The 14,094-nt window shown below is 42.7% G+C and overlaps 1 protein-coding gene across 1 annotated transcript in view; it reads left to right on the top strand.

Moving 5' to 3' along the window:
• The first annotated feature begins 2,051 nt into the window (after nt 1–2,051).
• The window catches only part of TXNL1 (thioredoxin like 1), a 37,700-nt gene continuing 25,657 nt past the window's right edge, over nt 2,052–14,094 (top strand). Inside the window, exons 1-2 of the mRNA XM_061615116.1 lie at nt 2,052–2,329; nt 12,146–12,242. Coding sequence (XP_061471100.1) covers nt 2,232–2,329; nt 12,146–12,242 — 195 coding nt within the window. The 5' untranslated portion in view covers nt 2,052–2,231. The remainder of the gene's footprint in view (nt 2,330–12,145; nt 12,243–14,094) is intronic.

Here is a 14,094-nt window from a genome sequence, read left to right as displayed (position 1 = left end):
ATTCTGTGTGTGGGGAGGGGGAAGTTATGGGTAATCACACAGAAGGTTAAGCACACGGAGTTAAGAAAACGTGCGTGGTATTGCCAAGGATAATATTAGTTTTGTGTCTCTCCCAGTAACGTGCAAAAGTGCACTACAGCGCCATCCTGGGCATTTTTACTCAGAAATAAGCCCCACTTGCGCTCAGTTGGGACTGCTCCCCCAGGTAAACGCGCAAAGCACAACAGCCGAATAATATTGATATTCTCTCCTGGCAGCCCTCTAAAGTCACACTGACATTACAGTATGCCCATTTAACTCAGGCGGCAATCCTATAGGCTTGGGGGAAAGCCCCATTGAACGCATTGGGGCTTGGTTATGGGAATAAGGCTGCATTCCACTCTGCCAAGCACATTTAAAGCACATGGCTTCCCTCAAAGAATCCTGGGAATTGTAGTTTATTGGGGTGCTGGAGATTGTGGTTCCGTGAAAGGTAAACAACTGTTCCCAGGTTGGAGGGAATCCATGTGTTTTCAAATGTATGGTGTGGTTGTGATGTAAGACTGCACTGCAGGGATGCAATCCTATACATGTTTACTTGGAAGAGAGTCTCACAGAAACCTGGAATTTGCTTCCCAAGAAACTGCAGTAGGACTTAGTGAACAGATTTGGGGGCCCTCCAAACATCCTTTTTATTGTGTATTCATAGTGATTTGTGCTCATGATGCTGTCGGGACGTCATACTTTGTATCTGTAAAACAACCGCAACATACTGCTTCTTTTCCAACCTGCATGCCCTGTAACTTCTTGCTGAAATCCTGTAACTTTTCATACCTCAAGTGGGAGGGGCGATTGCACCCCTTTTTTTTCTTTTTTGTGCTATAGGCACTCCCGACAGCAATAATGTAGTAGCACAGGGGAAGCTCACAAAGCAACTAACCCATCACTAATTTCCTATTGCTGTCAAGAACATGCTACATGATACACCCACACAAAAAAACCACTAGTCTGTGAGCTAGTCTTACAATCATGGTCTCTTTGTAAAAATTATGTGCTTACTACAAAAGTTTTGCAGAAGTCCCTAAAGCTATTTCCTGTCGTTCATGGGCTCCAACTTGCGTTAAGATCTCTACTGTTAATTATTATTATTTGTCTATTCAATTTCTTACTCAGGGCAGTTTTCGGCAGTTTTAAAATACAATATTAAAAACAGTTTAAAACAAATTAGAGTCACAAGAATAAGGCGGGTCCTAAAAATATATCTGTCCAATGTCAAAGGCCAGGGTAAACCTCTGATCCCAAGAAAGTTGCTCTTAAGCCCCACAGGAAAGAACGGATCTTACATTCATTGCAACCAACTTGTCCCATTGATTTTGATGGGGCTTAAGGATGATTACAATCTTATATGCATCTATTTTGGAGTAAGTTCTCTTGAACACTGATTTAAAAAAAACACCGACCAGCTGTGCTAAAGAATCAATTTGATTCATCATTCCAGGATTTTTGGAATGGGAGGAGTGTGGAGGGATGCCAGATGCTTTTTCAGGCCCCAAGCTAAGATGGCCGCCAAAGCTTCTCCGTTTCCACAATCCCAGAACTAAGATGGTTGCCAGAGTCCTGATTCCAATTACTTCCGCTTTTAAAGGTCACCGAACCGGCTTTGCTTTCTAACAAGTAAGATGGCAAGCTTGTTAAATAAACGCGTCCTCGAGCCGGGGAAGGAGGTGGGGTGAGTTCTACTTTGCCCTTCACCAAGATGGCATCCTCAGAGTCAGCAGGTAAACCTATAGAGATAGTGAGAAAAACTCCCGTTGCCGGTTTTATGTAGACTTCCGGACTAAAACCGAAGTGACTTCCCACTCTTGAATTTACAGTGGAAAGAACGATATGTTTGTGGGAGGCGGGGGAGAAGAACTCACTATCATTTTAGAAAGATCAAAGGTTAGAGTGCCCAATATAAACACATGGCCAATGGCAGCTTTAGTTTGTTTGTTTTTTAACCGGAAGTGTACGTTTTCGACCCATCTACATTTTTTTCTTCTATGGGTGAACATGAATGAGTCTCGGGCGAGGATGCCTGAGAGGAGGAGAAGGAAGAAGATGTTTGAAGCCGTGTGCGCCTGCGCGAGGGCTGCTGCGGTGCATGCTGGGCGCGGTCTCTCTCCTTCTCCCTGCCCCCCCTCCGTCCGCTTTCTTCCCGCGGTGACTGTGCACATACCGGGCGAGTTGTTGCTTCTGTCGCTGCCGCCGGGATGGTCGGGGTGAAGGTGATCGCCAACGACGCGGAGTTCCAGAGTGAGCTCAGCGCTGCCGGCTCCCGGCTAGTCGTGGCTAAGTTCACCATGAGGGGGTGAGTAGGCACGAGAGAAAGAAAGCCCCCTCCAAAAGCCCCCAGAAATAGGTCGCTTCAGGGCGTCCACACGAGCACGCCGCACCGAGGGGAACCCTCTGCCTCGACCTGCCCCTGTGACAACTCTTGTGGCTTCCTGAGTACGTTGACAGAGGCTAACAAAGAAATTAAAATAAAAGTCAGAGTTATTCGGAGTATTGGTACTCCTTAATTATAGATGTTGTGTTAATTGGCATAGTCATGTTTTGTTAAAGACTTTTTAACATACCTTGTTTTGCTAGCTGCAATAACAAATCAGTCATGTCAGCAACAGCGTGATCCGATAATCTCCCTGTGGGAATGCTGTGGGCACATAATATATCTCGACTTCAGCAAAGGTTGTGACAAAATGCCCTATCATATTCTGATTAAGAAGCTGGCTAAATGTGGGCTGGATGGAACAGCTACCAGGTAGATCCACAGTTGGCTAAGTGGGTGGCCTGGGCACCATCACCATGGCATGTAGGAAATTCTTTGTGGGCAGGAACTGGAAAATGAATGGAGTCAATGGTTCAATGGCTCCTTCTCCAAGTGTGGGGAGGTAATGAGTGGAGTACTGCAGGGCTCAGTTCTGGGCCCGGTGCTCTTCAACATTTCTATTCATGACTTGGTTGACGAGGTGCAGGGAATGCTTATTGCATTTGCAGATGACACAAAATTGGAAGGGATAACTAATACTTTGGAAGACAGGAGCAAAATTCAAAGGGATCTTCATAGATTGGGGCACTGGGCTGAAAACAACAGAATGAAATTTAACAGGGATAAGACCAAAGTTCTACATCTAGGAAAAAGAAACCAAATGAACAGTTATAAGACGAGGGATACTTGGCTCAGCAATGCTACATGCAAGAAGGATCTAGGAATTGTTGTTGATCACAAGCTGAATATGAGCCAACAAGTGTGATGTGCCTGCAAAAAAGGCAAATGCTATTTTAGACTGCATTAACAGAAGTATAGTTTCCAAATCACGTGAAGCACTAGTTCCCCTCTATTTGGCACTATTAGGCCTCATCTGGAACACTGCATTAAATTCTGGGCACCGCATTTTAAGAAGGATACAGACAAACTGGAGCAGGTTCAGAGGAGGGCAATGAGGATGATCGGGTCTGGAAGCAAAACCCTATGAGGGGAGATTGAGAGAACTGGGCATGTTTAGCCATGTGAAGAGAAGACTGAGGAGAGATAGGATAGCACTCTTCAAGTACTTGAAAGGTTGTCACACAGAGGAGGGCTGGGATCTCTTCTCGATCATCCCAGAGTCAGGACATGGAATAATGGGCTGAAGTTACAGGAAGGCAGATTTTAGCTGAACATCAGGAAAAACTGCTGGAACGATACAACAATAGAACCAATTACCTAGGGAGGTGGTGGGCATTTCAACACTGGGGAAATTCAAGAGGCAGCTGGACAGCCACCTGTCGGGTATGCTTTAAGTTGGATTCCTGAATTGAGCAGGGGGTTAGATTGGATGGCCTTATAGGCCCCTTTCAACTCTACTATCCTATGATGCTTCTTTCTAGGATCTAGCAGGGGTGGCCACTCTGTGGCTCTCCAGATGCTGCTGAACTACAGCTCCCATCAGCCAACACAGCTCATGGTCAGGGATGATGGGAGCTGTAGTCCGGCAGCATCTGGAGAGCCACGGAGTGGCCACCCCTGCTAGAGCAAACCTGTCTGAAGTCCAGTTTGATGTTTTAAAATATCTCTCTCACTCTTGCTGTGTATTTTAGAAAAGAACTTGTTTAATGTGCAATCTTCTCCCAGGGTTTACAGTCTTAAGGCAGCAGGAGGGTGCGATAGTGATAATGGTGAGAACGGATCTAGAGCAGGGGCAGACATCTTTCAGGCTCTAGGTGGTAATCAAGTAACTAACCTAGCACTAGTGCAAGGATTACTATTAGCTCAATGGGACCCCCTCTCCTCCACTCTGTATGCCAGGTGCGAAATAATGGCTGGGAGCAGTGCAATATAGTATGAACATAAAGGTGCCTTTGAGGATATGCTCAGTCCAGGAGTTAGTTTTAGTACCAGGCATCCTGTCACAAAAAAGTTTTCCAGCTGCCACCATCTATATCTTGGGAATACAGTAATCTTCTCCCCGCCCCCCTCCTCGTCAAGATCTTGTGTGAACAAGAAACCATTCATTTATTCTGTACTCTTTTGTTTTTATATGTCAGATTTCACTGGTCACCTTAATTCTCACAATCCTTTTTTTTTATTTAATGTTATTTTCAACAAGTACATAATAACAAAGGGGATCAGAAGTAGGAGCCCTATTTGAATACAGAAATCCAGTACTAATACATAAGAATTTTATGGAATTTTGTCTTTGCGATTCTAACCTTTTCAGAACTGCTTTGCACATTAAAAGGTTCTGTGCTAAAGGTGTCCCCACGTAAGGAACAGTGTGCAGCCTAGCTTTACTCAATCACTGTTGCGATGAGCAATTAATCTTATTAGACTATGTGTTCCCAGCTCAGATTCCCAAATGAAAGTGGAATGCTGTGGCACAACCCTGAGTCTCAGTTAAATCCATTTGGCATATAGAGAAGGGGGGGGAGGGATGAAAAGAGAAGAAACAACTTTTCCAAAGCTACCAATACACCCATACTTGAAGTGGTGTGCATTATTGTTGTTTTGCTAATATCTACGCTGCCTTTTAGGGGAAGCCATTTGTCATAAAAACGCAGTCATTGAACAAGCAATATAATTAAAACTGATAAAATTCGACCTAGAAGTCAATCAATAAAAGACCTGACATAATTTTTTTAAACACTTTTGGGTCCACGTAAAGCCTGCAAGAGATTAAACAAAGCGGAGTTCTTGAGTGAAGGGCATTCCCCAAAGTGATCTCTTTACATCTGCTATGCTCAGCTTTAGCTTTCAACCCTGAGCTGTCCCTTCTCTGTAGTGCTGTCTGTAATTCCCTTGATTCGTCATTACAACTTTCAGAAACCTCGTTGGCTTTCTCTAGGAACTAAACCCACACCCAATCCTTCTGGTTTCAGTGATACACTGTGACTAATTGCCATACTTCCTCCTTTGAACAGGAAGGTTCCTTTTGCAATGAGTAAGGGATATCCATCTTTTCTCCATCTTTAAGGAACTCTACTGGACGTTACAAATATGTCAAATCGTAGAACTGTACTGCTGTGTTGTATTGCATTTATGGTAATGGAACCTCTAATACATGGTCCGCCTCAAATGTCACTCTGGGCCAGCCATAGTTGGGCAATTGGGAGTACCCTATTAATTTGCATACCCCTGCTCCCCCCCACCAACCCACCTACCCACAAAGTCCACCCTTTCATTCCTGGCTATTGTGACTTACAGTCGTGTCTGAGGTGTTGTAACTGTAATTACCATTAATCGTAATTTGCTCTCAAACCAGAGATTGAAGTTGGAGTCCTGGTTTCATTTCTAGTAAGCGTCATGGTAAACCACAGTTATCACTAATCTGGGAAGGGGGAAATAAAGAGTGTACATATGTAAGGGCAGAGGAGGACCAAATAAATCGGGCTGGGGTGTGGAGGAGTTCTCAATTGCTAACCTATGGTTTGGCAGTTAGAAGCATTATACTTGAACAGATCTGATTGGTTGGCCTGGAGCGGTGATATGTAATGTTCAATTACAGGGACCTGAATAGTTTTCTGCTTGTCTTCTGTAAGGGAATAGAACGCGTCTGAGATTTTAACATCGCAGGGTAGTCTGGGAAATGTTCTTGGGCATGGGAAATCTAAGGAACAAGGAAGGTTAGACACAAGAAGGCTGAGGGAAAGGAGCAGAGTAGACTGAGGAGAACCCTGTCAGGAAAGTACAACGAGGGTTAAGGAAAATGGCAGAAAAGACAGTAAATTGAACCAAACAGAAGCTAATCAAAGACTAGACGCTTCATAGTACTTAAGGTGAGGAGGGAATCTTATGCGAAGAAGGAGAAGAGTGTTAGGGTTGCTGGTCAAGAGTGGCTAAAGGTGGGTAAGTGGTAGACAGGATCCTGAGGAAACGAGTGGTGAAAACATGGAGCTGTATCATCCCAGGCCATTGCTTGCTAGGGATGATGGGAGTTATAGTTCAGCACCATCTGGAGGGCCAAAGGTTTCCCACACCTGGTCTATATTGTTACTGACCCTGGTGCAGGATGTTCTTATATGGCTTCTGGCTGGTTGGACAACCAGACTGCAGGCTTGTCAAAAGATTTGGAAGGTTTTATATGCATAATGATACTCCTCATAAAAATTATTTTAACTGGGATTGAACTTGATCAGAAACTCAGTCGGTCCCAGCTTTTGCCATGTTGCATGATAACAAGCTAACCAGAAACAGTACCAGCTAGCTAAACGTTCATTCACCTCCAGTGCTCAATCTCTGTTTTGTTCATTTTATGACAAATCATGTGAGAGAGCTCATTCTTTCAGTTTTAAAAATTGGTAAGTTGAAATGAAAGGATGGCTTGCCCCACAGAATTCATAGCTAAACTGATACAAGGGGCCAAATCTGTCTATGAGAGCCAGTGTGGTATAGTGGTTAGTGTTGGACTACGACCTGGGAGACCAGGGTTCGAATCTCCACACAGCCATGAAGCTGACTGGGTGACCTTGGGCCAGTCACTGCCTCTCAGCCTCAGAGGAAGGCAACGGTAAACCACCTCTGAATACCGCTTACCATGAAAACCCTATTCGTAGGGTCGCCATAAGTCAGAATCGACTTGAAGGCAGTCCGTTTCCATTTTCAGTAGAACTTTGTTATGCTATGAATTCCCACATTTCATTCGTAGAGTTACCGGTTGGCTTCCCTAAATTTCCGGGCCTTTTTAAAATTTAGATGGGATAGACCTACTGGTTCAATGGCCACTTGGGCTACAGTCAGATATTATAAGAAGCTAATAAAGTTCTTATGTTTCTGGTAGCCTACTTCTTTTTATAGTATTATCCAGTAGCAAAGATCTGGAGGAAGAATTGCCTGACTCTGCACCATAACATAGTTGACCACTTTCCTCTTCTCCCAGGCATTTTAGCATGTGTTTTTAAATTGCTTTTTTTTTTAAGTGTTTTTAAATTTGTATATTTGTTTTAATGTTTTTAATTGTTGTAAACCGCCCAGAGAGCTTCAGCTATGGGGGCTGTATACAAATGTAATAAATAAATAAAAATAGATAAACACCATAACCATGTGTGTGTGTACTGCCTTCAAGTTGATTCCAACTTATGGCGACCCTATGAATAGGGTTTTCATGGTAAGCGGTATTCAGAGGGGGTTTACCATTGCCTTCCTCTGAGGCTGAGAGGCAGTGACTGGCCCAAGGTCACCCAGGGAGCTTCATGGCTGTGTGGAGATTCAAACCCTTCTCTGCCAGGTGGTAGTCCAACACCTTAACCACTACACCACACTGGCTCTCACCATAACCATAGTTAAACCATTTTTCTATTGAAGTTGCTGTTTGTATCTTGTCTGACAGTTTTTAATGACTGAGAGTATACCTGCAGTTCTGAACAAAAGCCAGGAAGAGCTGTTTAACCTTCTGACAATTGCTTATGTTAGCTCAATATAACAAGTTATTATAAAAGCTTCACATTAATTTAATTGGGTTATATTCAACATACCACTAATGTGAAGGTTTTATCAGTGCAAGGATTTTTTCCTTGTGCAATGGAATGTTCTCCTCCTTTGTGCCTCCTAAAACTGTTTTGGGGGTTCCCCCAACCCTCTGGAGCAGATTTGATGACAGCGAAATTGCATTGGGCTAGTGGTAATCCTTGCACATGCACAACTATTTAATTGAATAGTGCCCATTGTTCCATAATGGCTAACTAAATTGAAATAGTTGACCATTATTTGATGGTGTTTGCCTGGTCAAATGGCTAACTTTTTTTTCTTGTTAGATTTTTTAGCCCTCAACTGAAATGTGTAGTCCTTCATTATCACTAGGTCCTGTTCCTTTGCGGCTACAGAAAGATTTCCATTTTGGTCAGCACAGAACTGCTCTTCCTGATTCTGCTGTATAAATAAGTACTCACTCACAGAATGGTTCTGTCTTGCCTATGAAGTTCCAGAGGGAAAATTTCTGATGTTGTTCCAATATGGTGCAAGCATGGGAATTATTTGTCAAGCATCCTAGGATTGGTCAGTCTCTGAACCCATAATTGTGTTCAAGCTCAGTACAGATTGAGAATTTGTCTTAAATCCCTTTATTAACTGATGTGAAGTTTCCAGTACTGTCTTTTTGGCTGTACCCTATTGCAATATTGAACAATTGTTGGTAATGCTAGCCATCAGCAATTTTCTGTAGCAAAGTCATTTTCTGTATAGTCAATTTTTTACCATGGAAAACCAGTAGGACATCAATGGTATGATCTGCTGCCCAAGAAACTGTTGACAAGCATGCTGAAAATGACTAAGCTTATTATCCCGAACTACAGAGGTATTTATAGCAGAGATAGCTGTGGAGTAGTAGTTCAGGGTAATGAAAGCTTTCTAAGTTGGCTAGGTATAAGCTTGAAACACAGACTTCAGCACTACTCATAACCAAAGGCACCCACCTAAAAACGACAACTGAATTGTATTATTCAAGTGTGCTGTGTACTTGGGCAGAGGGAATGTCACAGTGAATGAAGAACGAAAGGTAGAGGAGCAAAGAGAAGTGGTGGTGTTCTAATACTTTCTCTGGTGAATTGTCTTTTGCCCACACTGCGTTTCCCACAAACCTATCCCTTACCCGCCAGTCACTTTGATAGAGAGGCCTTCAGGACAGATTGAGGCATTCAGCAGCAGCGTAATCATGTGTGTTGTTGCTGTACTGTAATAACAGATAGGTTTTCTTTTTTAATATTATGCGTTTATACTTTTAATATTTTGGGGTTTTTTAACCTGTGTTCTGTAAACTGCCCTGGGATTTTATCAATAAAGGGTGGTTTTAAAAAATGATAAACAAATAAAACTGTTGTGGTTTTGTCTAAGTTTTGAAGCTGCTGCTGATTTTCATGTCCTACTTTCACCTTTCCTCCTCTTTCTTTGTATGACTTTGCTATAACTCTCCCCCTGCATCAGCAAAGAAATAAGATTTTTTTTTCTTTTTAACCAAGACCTTTAAGTCAATTGTGTGCTCTGCACAGCTGTTTGTATTCAGGAAAGTCAAGTAGCTGCTTACAATATTGGAATGGTGTGTGCTGATCCCTATCCCACCCCGGCAACTGCCAGCATAAAAATCCTTTCCCTTACTCTGAGTTACCATAGTATTGAATATGGGCTGGGGAGACCAGGAGCAATACAAGCCTGTCACGCTCTTTCTGCCATCCTCTGAAACTCAGCACAACGTTAGAGAGCCACTCTTCCCTCCGCCCTCAATTCTCTGCATGAATCAGATGACTCTGGAGGAGAGGGAGAGGAATTGGTGCCTTCACAAATAATCAGTGGCTTGTAAGCTAAGCCGAAATCTGTGGCTCCCTGACTGCAGAAGTGTGACTCCTACAGTGAGAGAAATACTCCAGTGTTGTTCCCACACTAAATCAGAGATACTGTGGTAAGTGTGAATGCACGTGTAAAATTGGCCAGGGAGATATTTATCTGTGTGGGCAGGCAAGAGAGATGGGCCATAAGCCAAATTGTTACAGCTCCCTTTCCTTCATGGGCTTGTTTTTTAAGTCTTGGAATGAGGCAAAAGGTGTTCTGTTGTACTCCCCAATGAACAATCTATTTCAATAAGCAAGGAATGTTACATCACTAGAAAAGTTAGATGTTTACTTAGAGTTTTGTGAGTATATTTTATGCAACTCATTCTGTTCTCGTGTGTTTCCAGTTACCCAGAGCACTGTAGAGAAGCATACAAAAGAATCACCTGTGTTTCTAATCCTAAACTTAGAGGCAAACAGTTTTCTAGGAAGGGGAGATTGCTATGGGATTTCAATTGAGGAGAAATGGATTCAGCTTTTCATAGGCTCGGCAGCATGCTTTCATTTTGCATCTTGCTGAGGAATGAAGATGTCATCAGGCCGACTTAAAACATTGTCCTTAGTCTGAAACGAGATGTTCTGGGGATTGCATGGTTGTTGTCAAAAGCAACAACCCTTCATCTCCATCCCTGTAACATCTAGGAAGCTGAAGCACATGATGGGGCTTTGTGGTATTGTGAGCTTCATTGCCACACCTGTGGCAGCCAAAGAAGATGGGAGAGAAAGCTAGGAGCGTGATGATAGATTGATTTTTTTATATAACTGATTTTACTTCAACAGAGCCTGATTATGTTAAGAACTTGCAAGTTCCCACCAGGGTCAACTCCCACGCCCAGGGTAATTGATCCCATCCAGGCACAACCCAAGCTTCCCTTACCAGGGCTGAGTTAAACCAACAGCAACCCTGCAATGTAGGTAGACTGCCACCACCCTTTAAACCTGGTCACCCACTCTGGGCCAAGGGGAAACCCAAACTGCCAGAAATAGACCTGCCAAGGATTCCAACAGACAAGAGCCAGGAATGTACTCCTTGTCTTGGAGACTTAAGGCAAAATACCCAACTATATGGTAGTCTGTGGCTAATTGGCCAAGGTGCTGGATTCAGAGGAAATTCCCCCCTGAAATGAACACACACTGGTAAATAAGAGGTAGCTTTATTAAAGTAAAATATAAGTGCAAAAATGTAACAGCAAAATTAATTCCTTAAACCAAATACCCCCAAGGGCTAGGTAAAATACACAAAGCAGAGAGTTCAAGTCACAAATAAAAATAACAAAGCTGTCTAGCCTAATATATACTCACAAAATATAGGTAAACCAGCAGAGTAACTTCATGGTTCCACATCTCCCAAGTAGGGTTGCCAGGTTCATGGCCTGAGACTGATCCTGTATCTTTAGGAGAAGAGAAAGTCAGCCAAGTGCAGGTGTTCTTGCAATGCTGTAATGGGAAAAACCACAAGTTGGAATTCTTCCTTCCCCCTGCACACCTTTAAAAAATACAGAAGACCTCTTGGTTGCCAGGCCCGGCCTCCAAGAGGTCTTCTGTATCTTTAAAAGGTGTGCAGGGGGAAAGAAGAAGGAAGAATTCCACCTTGTGGTTTTTCCCATTATAGTGTCGGAAGAACACCTGCACTTGGCTGACCTTATTTTCTCCTAAAGATACAGGATCAGTCTCGGACCCTGAACCTGGCAACCCTACTCCCAAGAGATATATAGCCCGGAGAGCAGGTGGAAGATGGATCCCCAACATCAGGTAGCACCAAGGACCATTGGGGATCAAAGACCTAAAGTCTTGGTTCTATTTTTATGAGGGGAAACCCAGCAACAGCCAGGAGTTAATTAGCCAATCAAGGGGCTTTCTGATGATGAAATCTTCTGAAGCTTTTGCGTCCACCGGTCACGCACTTCTCCGTCCTTCCCAGGAACCCTCCCAGGTCTGTGGCCTTGAGGTACCAGTCTCAGCTGAAAAGCAGGTATTCTTGCTTACTGCTTAATTAACTGAGTTCATCTGTGAGAACTGACAGTCTCATGGCCTCTCAGAGGCCCTAATTCGGGCAAGATGTTCTTCCCACAGTTCCTTGCCACAGAACCATTTTAGCTGACACCCTTTCAAACCAGGCGTTCTTGACAGATGTCACTTAATATGACTTACTTCTGTGGTAGGGGAGAGGTGGCAGTGTGGGGCCGGCTGTTTTCAACATCAGCCATGCGATCTCCATTATGCCAAGCTTCAGCCTACATTACCACATGAATCCCAAGGGTGGCTGCAGTTACCTAAGTAGCAAACAGAAGTGCTTATGTGTGTGTTTTCTGTTTTTTCTCCCCCCTGACAGATGTGGCCCATGTTTAAGGATAGCTCCTGCTTTCAATGCTCTGAGCAATAAATATCCCCAAGCGACCTTTTTGGAAGTTGATGTGCATCAATGTCAGGTGAGTAGTGTTTGTGCATGTACACATGAGCGTATATGAATGGATAAGATTTAGCCCATACAGACACATATTGGGATAGGTAGTAAGCCCAATTTAAAATGACTTTTCTAGAAATCCATTGGCCTCAATGAGCATGCCTACCACAATGAGGAGGAATGGGCTGTAGATTTGCCTCTAAAACCCAAGATTAGCAGTTATCAGGAGTGGTGCACCAGGCAAAGGTGTTTTTATGGTTTAAGTTCTATAAACTGTTACTGCTGTCCATATTACTCATGCCAAGAATTTGTGTAATAAATTGAGATGGCAGTTAAAAGTAATGTTTGCTGCCATAGGTGGTTACTACATTCATCTATAAGAAAGATCTATCCACAATAGCCATTTTAAGTCTGCTGTTCAACATAACCAAGCAATTAAGTGGCAGATGCAATTATCCCATGATAAATTGGGTCCTGGAAATTTTGTGGCATTTTTTGAACATCGTGGTTATGGATATATGCAGTCTACCAGTTCCAAACAATTTGCTCAGATCAAATTTGTAACCAAATATTGGCTAGATATGAGTGTTCAGGGCCTTCTTCTAACTTCTCCGTTGAGAGATGGGGAAACTGGTTTTAAACTAGGAATTGTGGCTATCCCTTTTTTTGTTTAGTACAGTATTAGGCATCTATAGGTTGCCAAATTCAAGGTTCTAATTTTGGTGTACAAAGCCCTAGACAAGATACCTGAAAGATCGTCTTACCCCTTATATACTTCATCTATCACTGCACTCTGCAGGTGAGGACCTCCTTCAGATACCATCTCATGAGGAGATCCGCTCCACACAACATAGGAAGCGGACCTTTAGTGATGTGGCAGCTACCCTTTGGAATTCCTTTCCCTTAAATATTAGACAGGCACCATCTCTGTTATCTTTCAGAGCCTATTGAAGACCTTCCTCTTTCAACAAGCCTTTTAAGTAAAGGTCTTATCCCACTCTGCGTCTGTGCTGGAATTGCGTTTTAAGATGTTCTTAAAGTTGTGTTTTAAAGATGTTTTGTTTTAATATGTTTAAAGTCTTTTGTTTTTAAGGTGTTTTAAAGTTCTTTTAATATATTTGTTTGCCACCCTGGGCTTCTTCTGGGAGAAAGGGTGGGGTATAAATTTAATAAATAAATAGGTTACCCACTTTCTATCTGGGACATTTGCAATTTCCACAGCATTTGACTCTCAATGTGCTTTTGATTTGGCCACAGCGGAGTAAAAGATCTAGCTTCAAATCCTTGCTCAGTTATGAAAGTCTCTGGGTGACATTCATTGTATCAGTGCCAACCTGTGATTGGGAGAATAAAACTGGATAAGTATTGTTTCTTTGAATATCTTGCAGGAAAGTGGGATGCCAGTGCAATAAATAAAAACTGAGAGGTGGGGCTTTTTAGGGTGTCTTGAAGGAAATAGTTCACAACACTGGTGATAGTGTTGCTTCTTTGCAGGATGAATCACAATTTGTATTTTGGAAATGCTTATTTAGGGAATGTGGGTTGAAGAGAACACCTTTTAAAATATATATAAACAACATTGTAAAAAACACAATTTTTTAATACGGATCTCCTCTAAAAGGTTTTGGACCCCTGGTATAGCACTGGAGTTTAACCAAGGGATGGGGAAGATTTTGTTAGTTCCTCAGTTCCTGAACTATTAATTGCCTTCCAGGTCCTGTGTTAGTCAGATTGCATTGACAAATTCGGAGATGTGAACAATTTCACTTTTTTAAAAAAAAAAGTTTTTAAGATATACAACAAAGGTAGAGTAGAAACCATTGCCCCCACATACAAAACAATAAGCAACATAATAAATGTGCACCATTTCACTTTTA

Source organism: Rhineura floridana, chromosome 1 (genome assembly GCF_030035675.1).
Source record: "Rhineura floridana isolate rRhiFlo1 chromosome 1, rRhiFlo1.hap2, whole genome shotgun sequence".
NCBI classification, from domain to species: Eukaryota; Metazoa; Chordata; class Lepidosauria; order Squamata; family Rhineuridae; genus Rhineura; species Rhineura floridana.
This window is presented reverse-complemented; position numbering and strand designations above follow the sequence as displayed.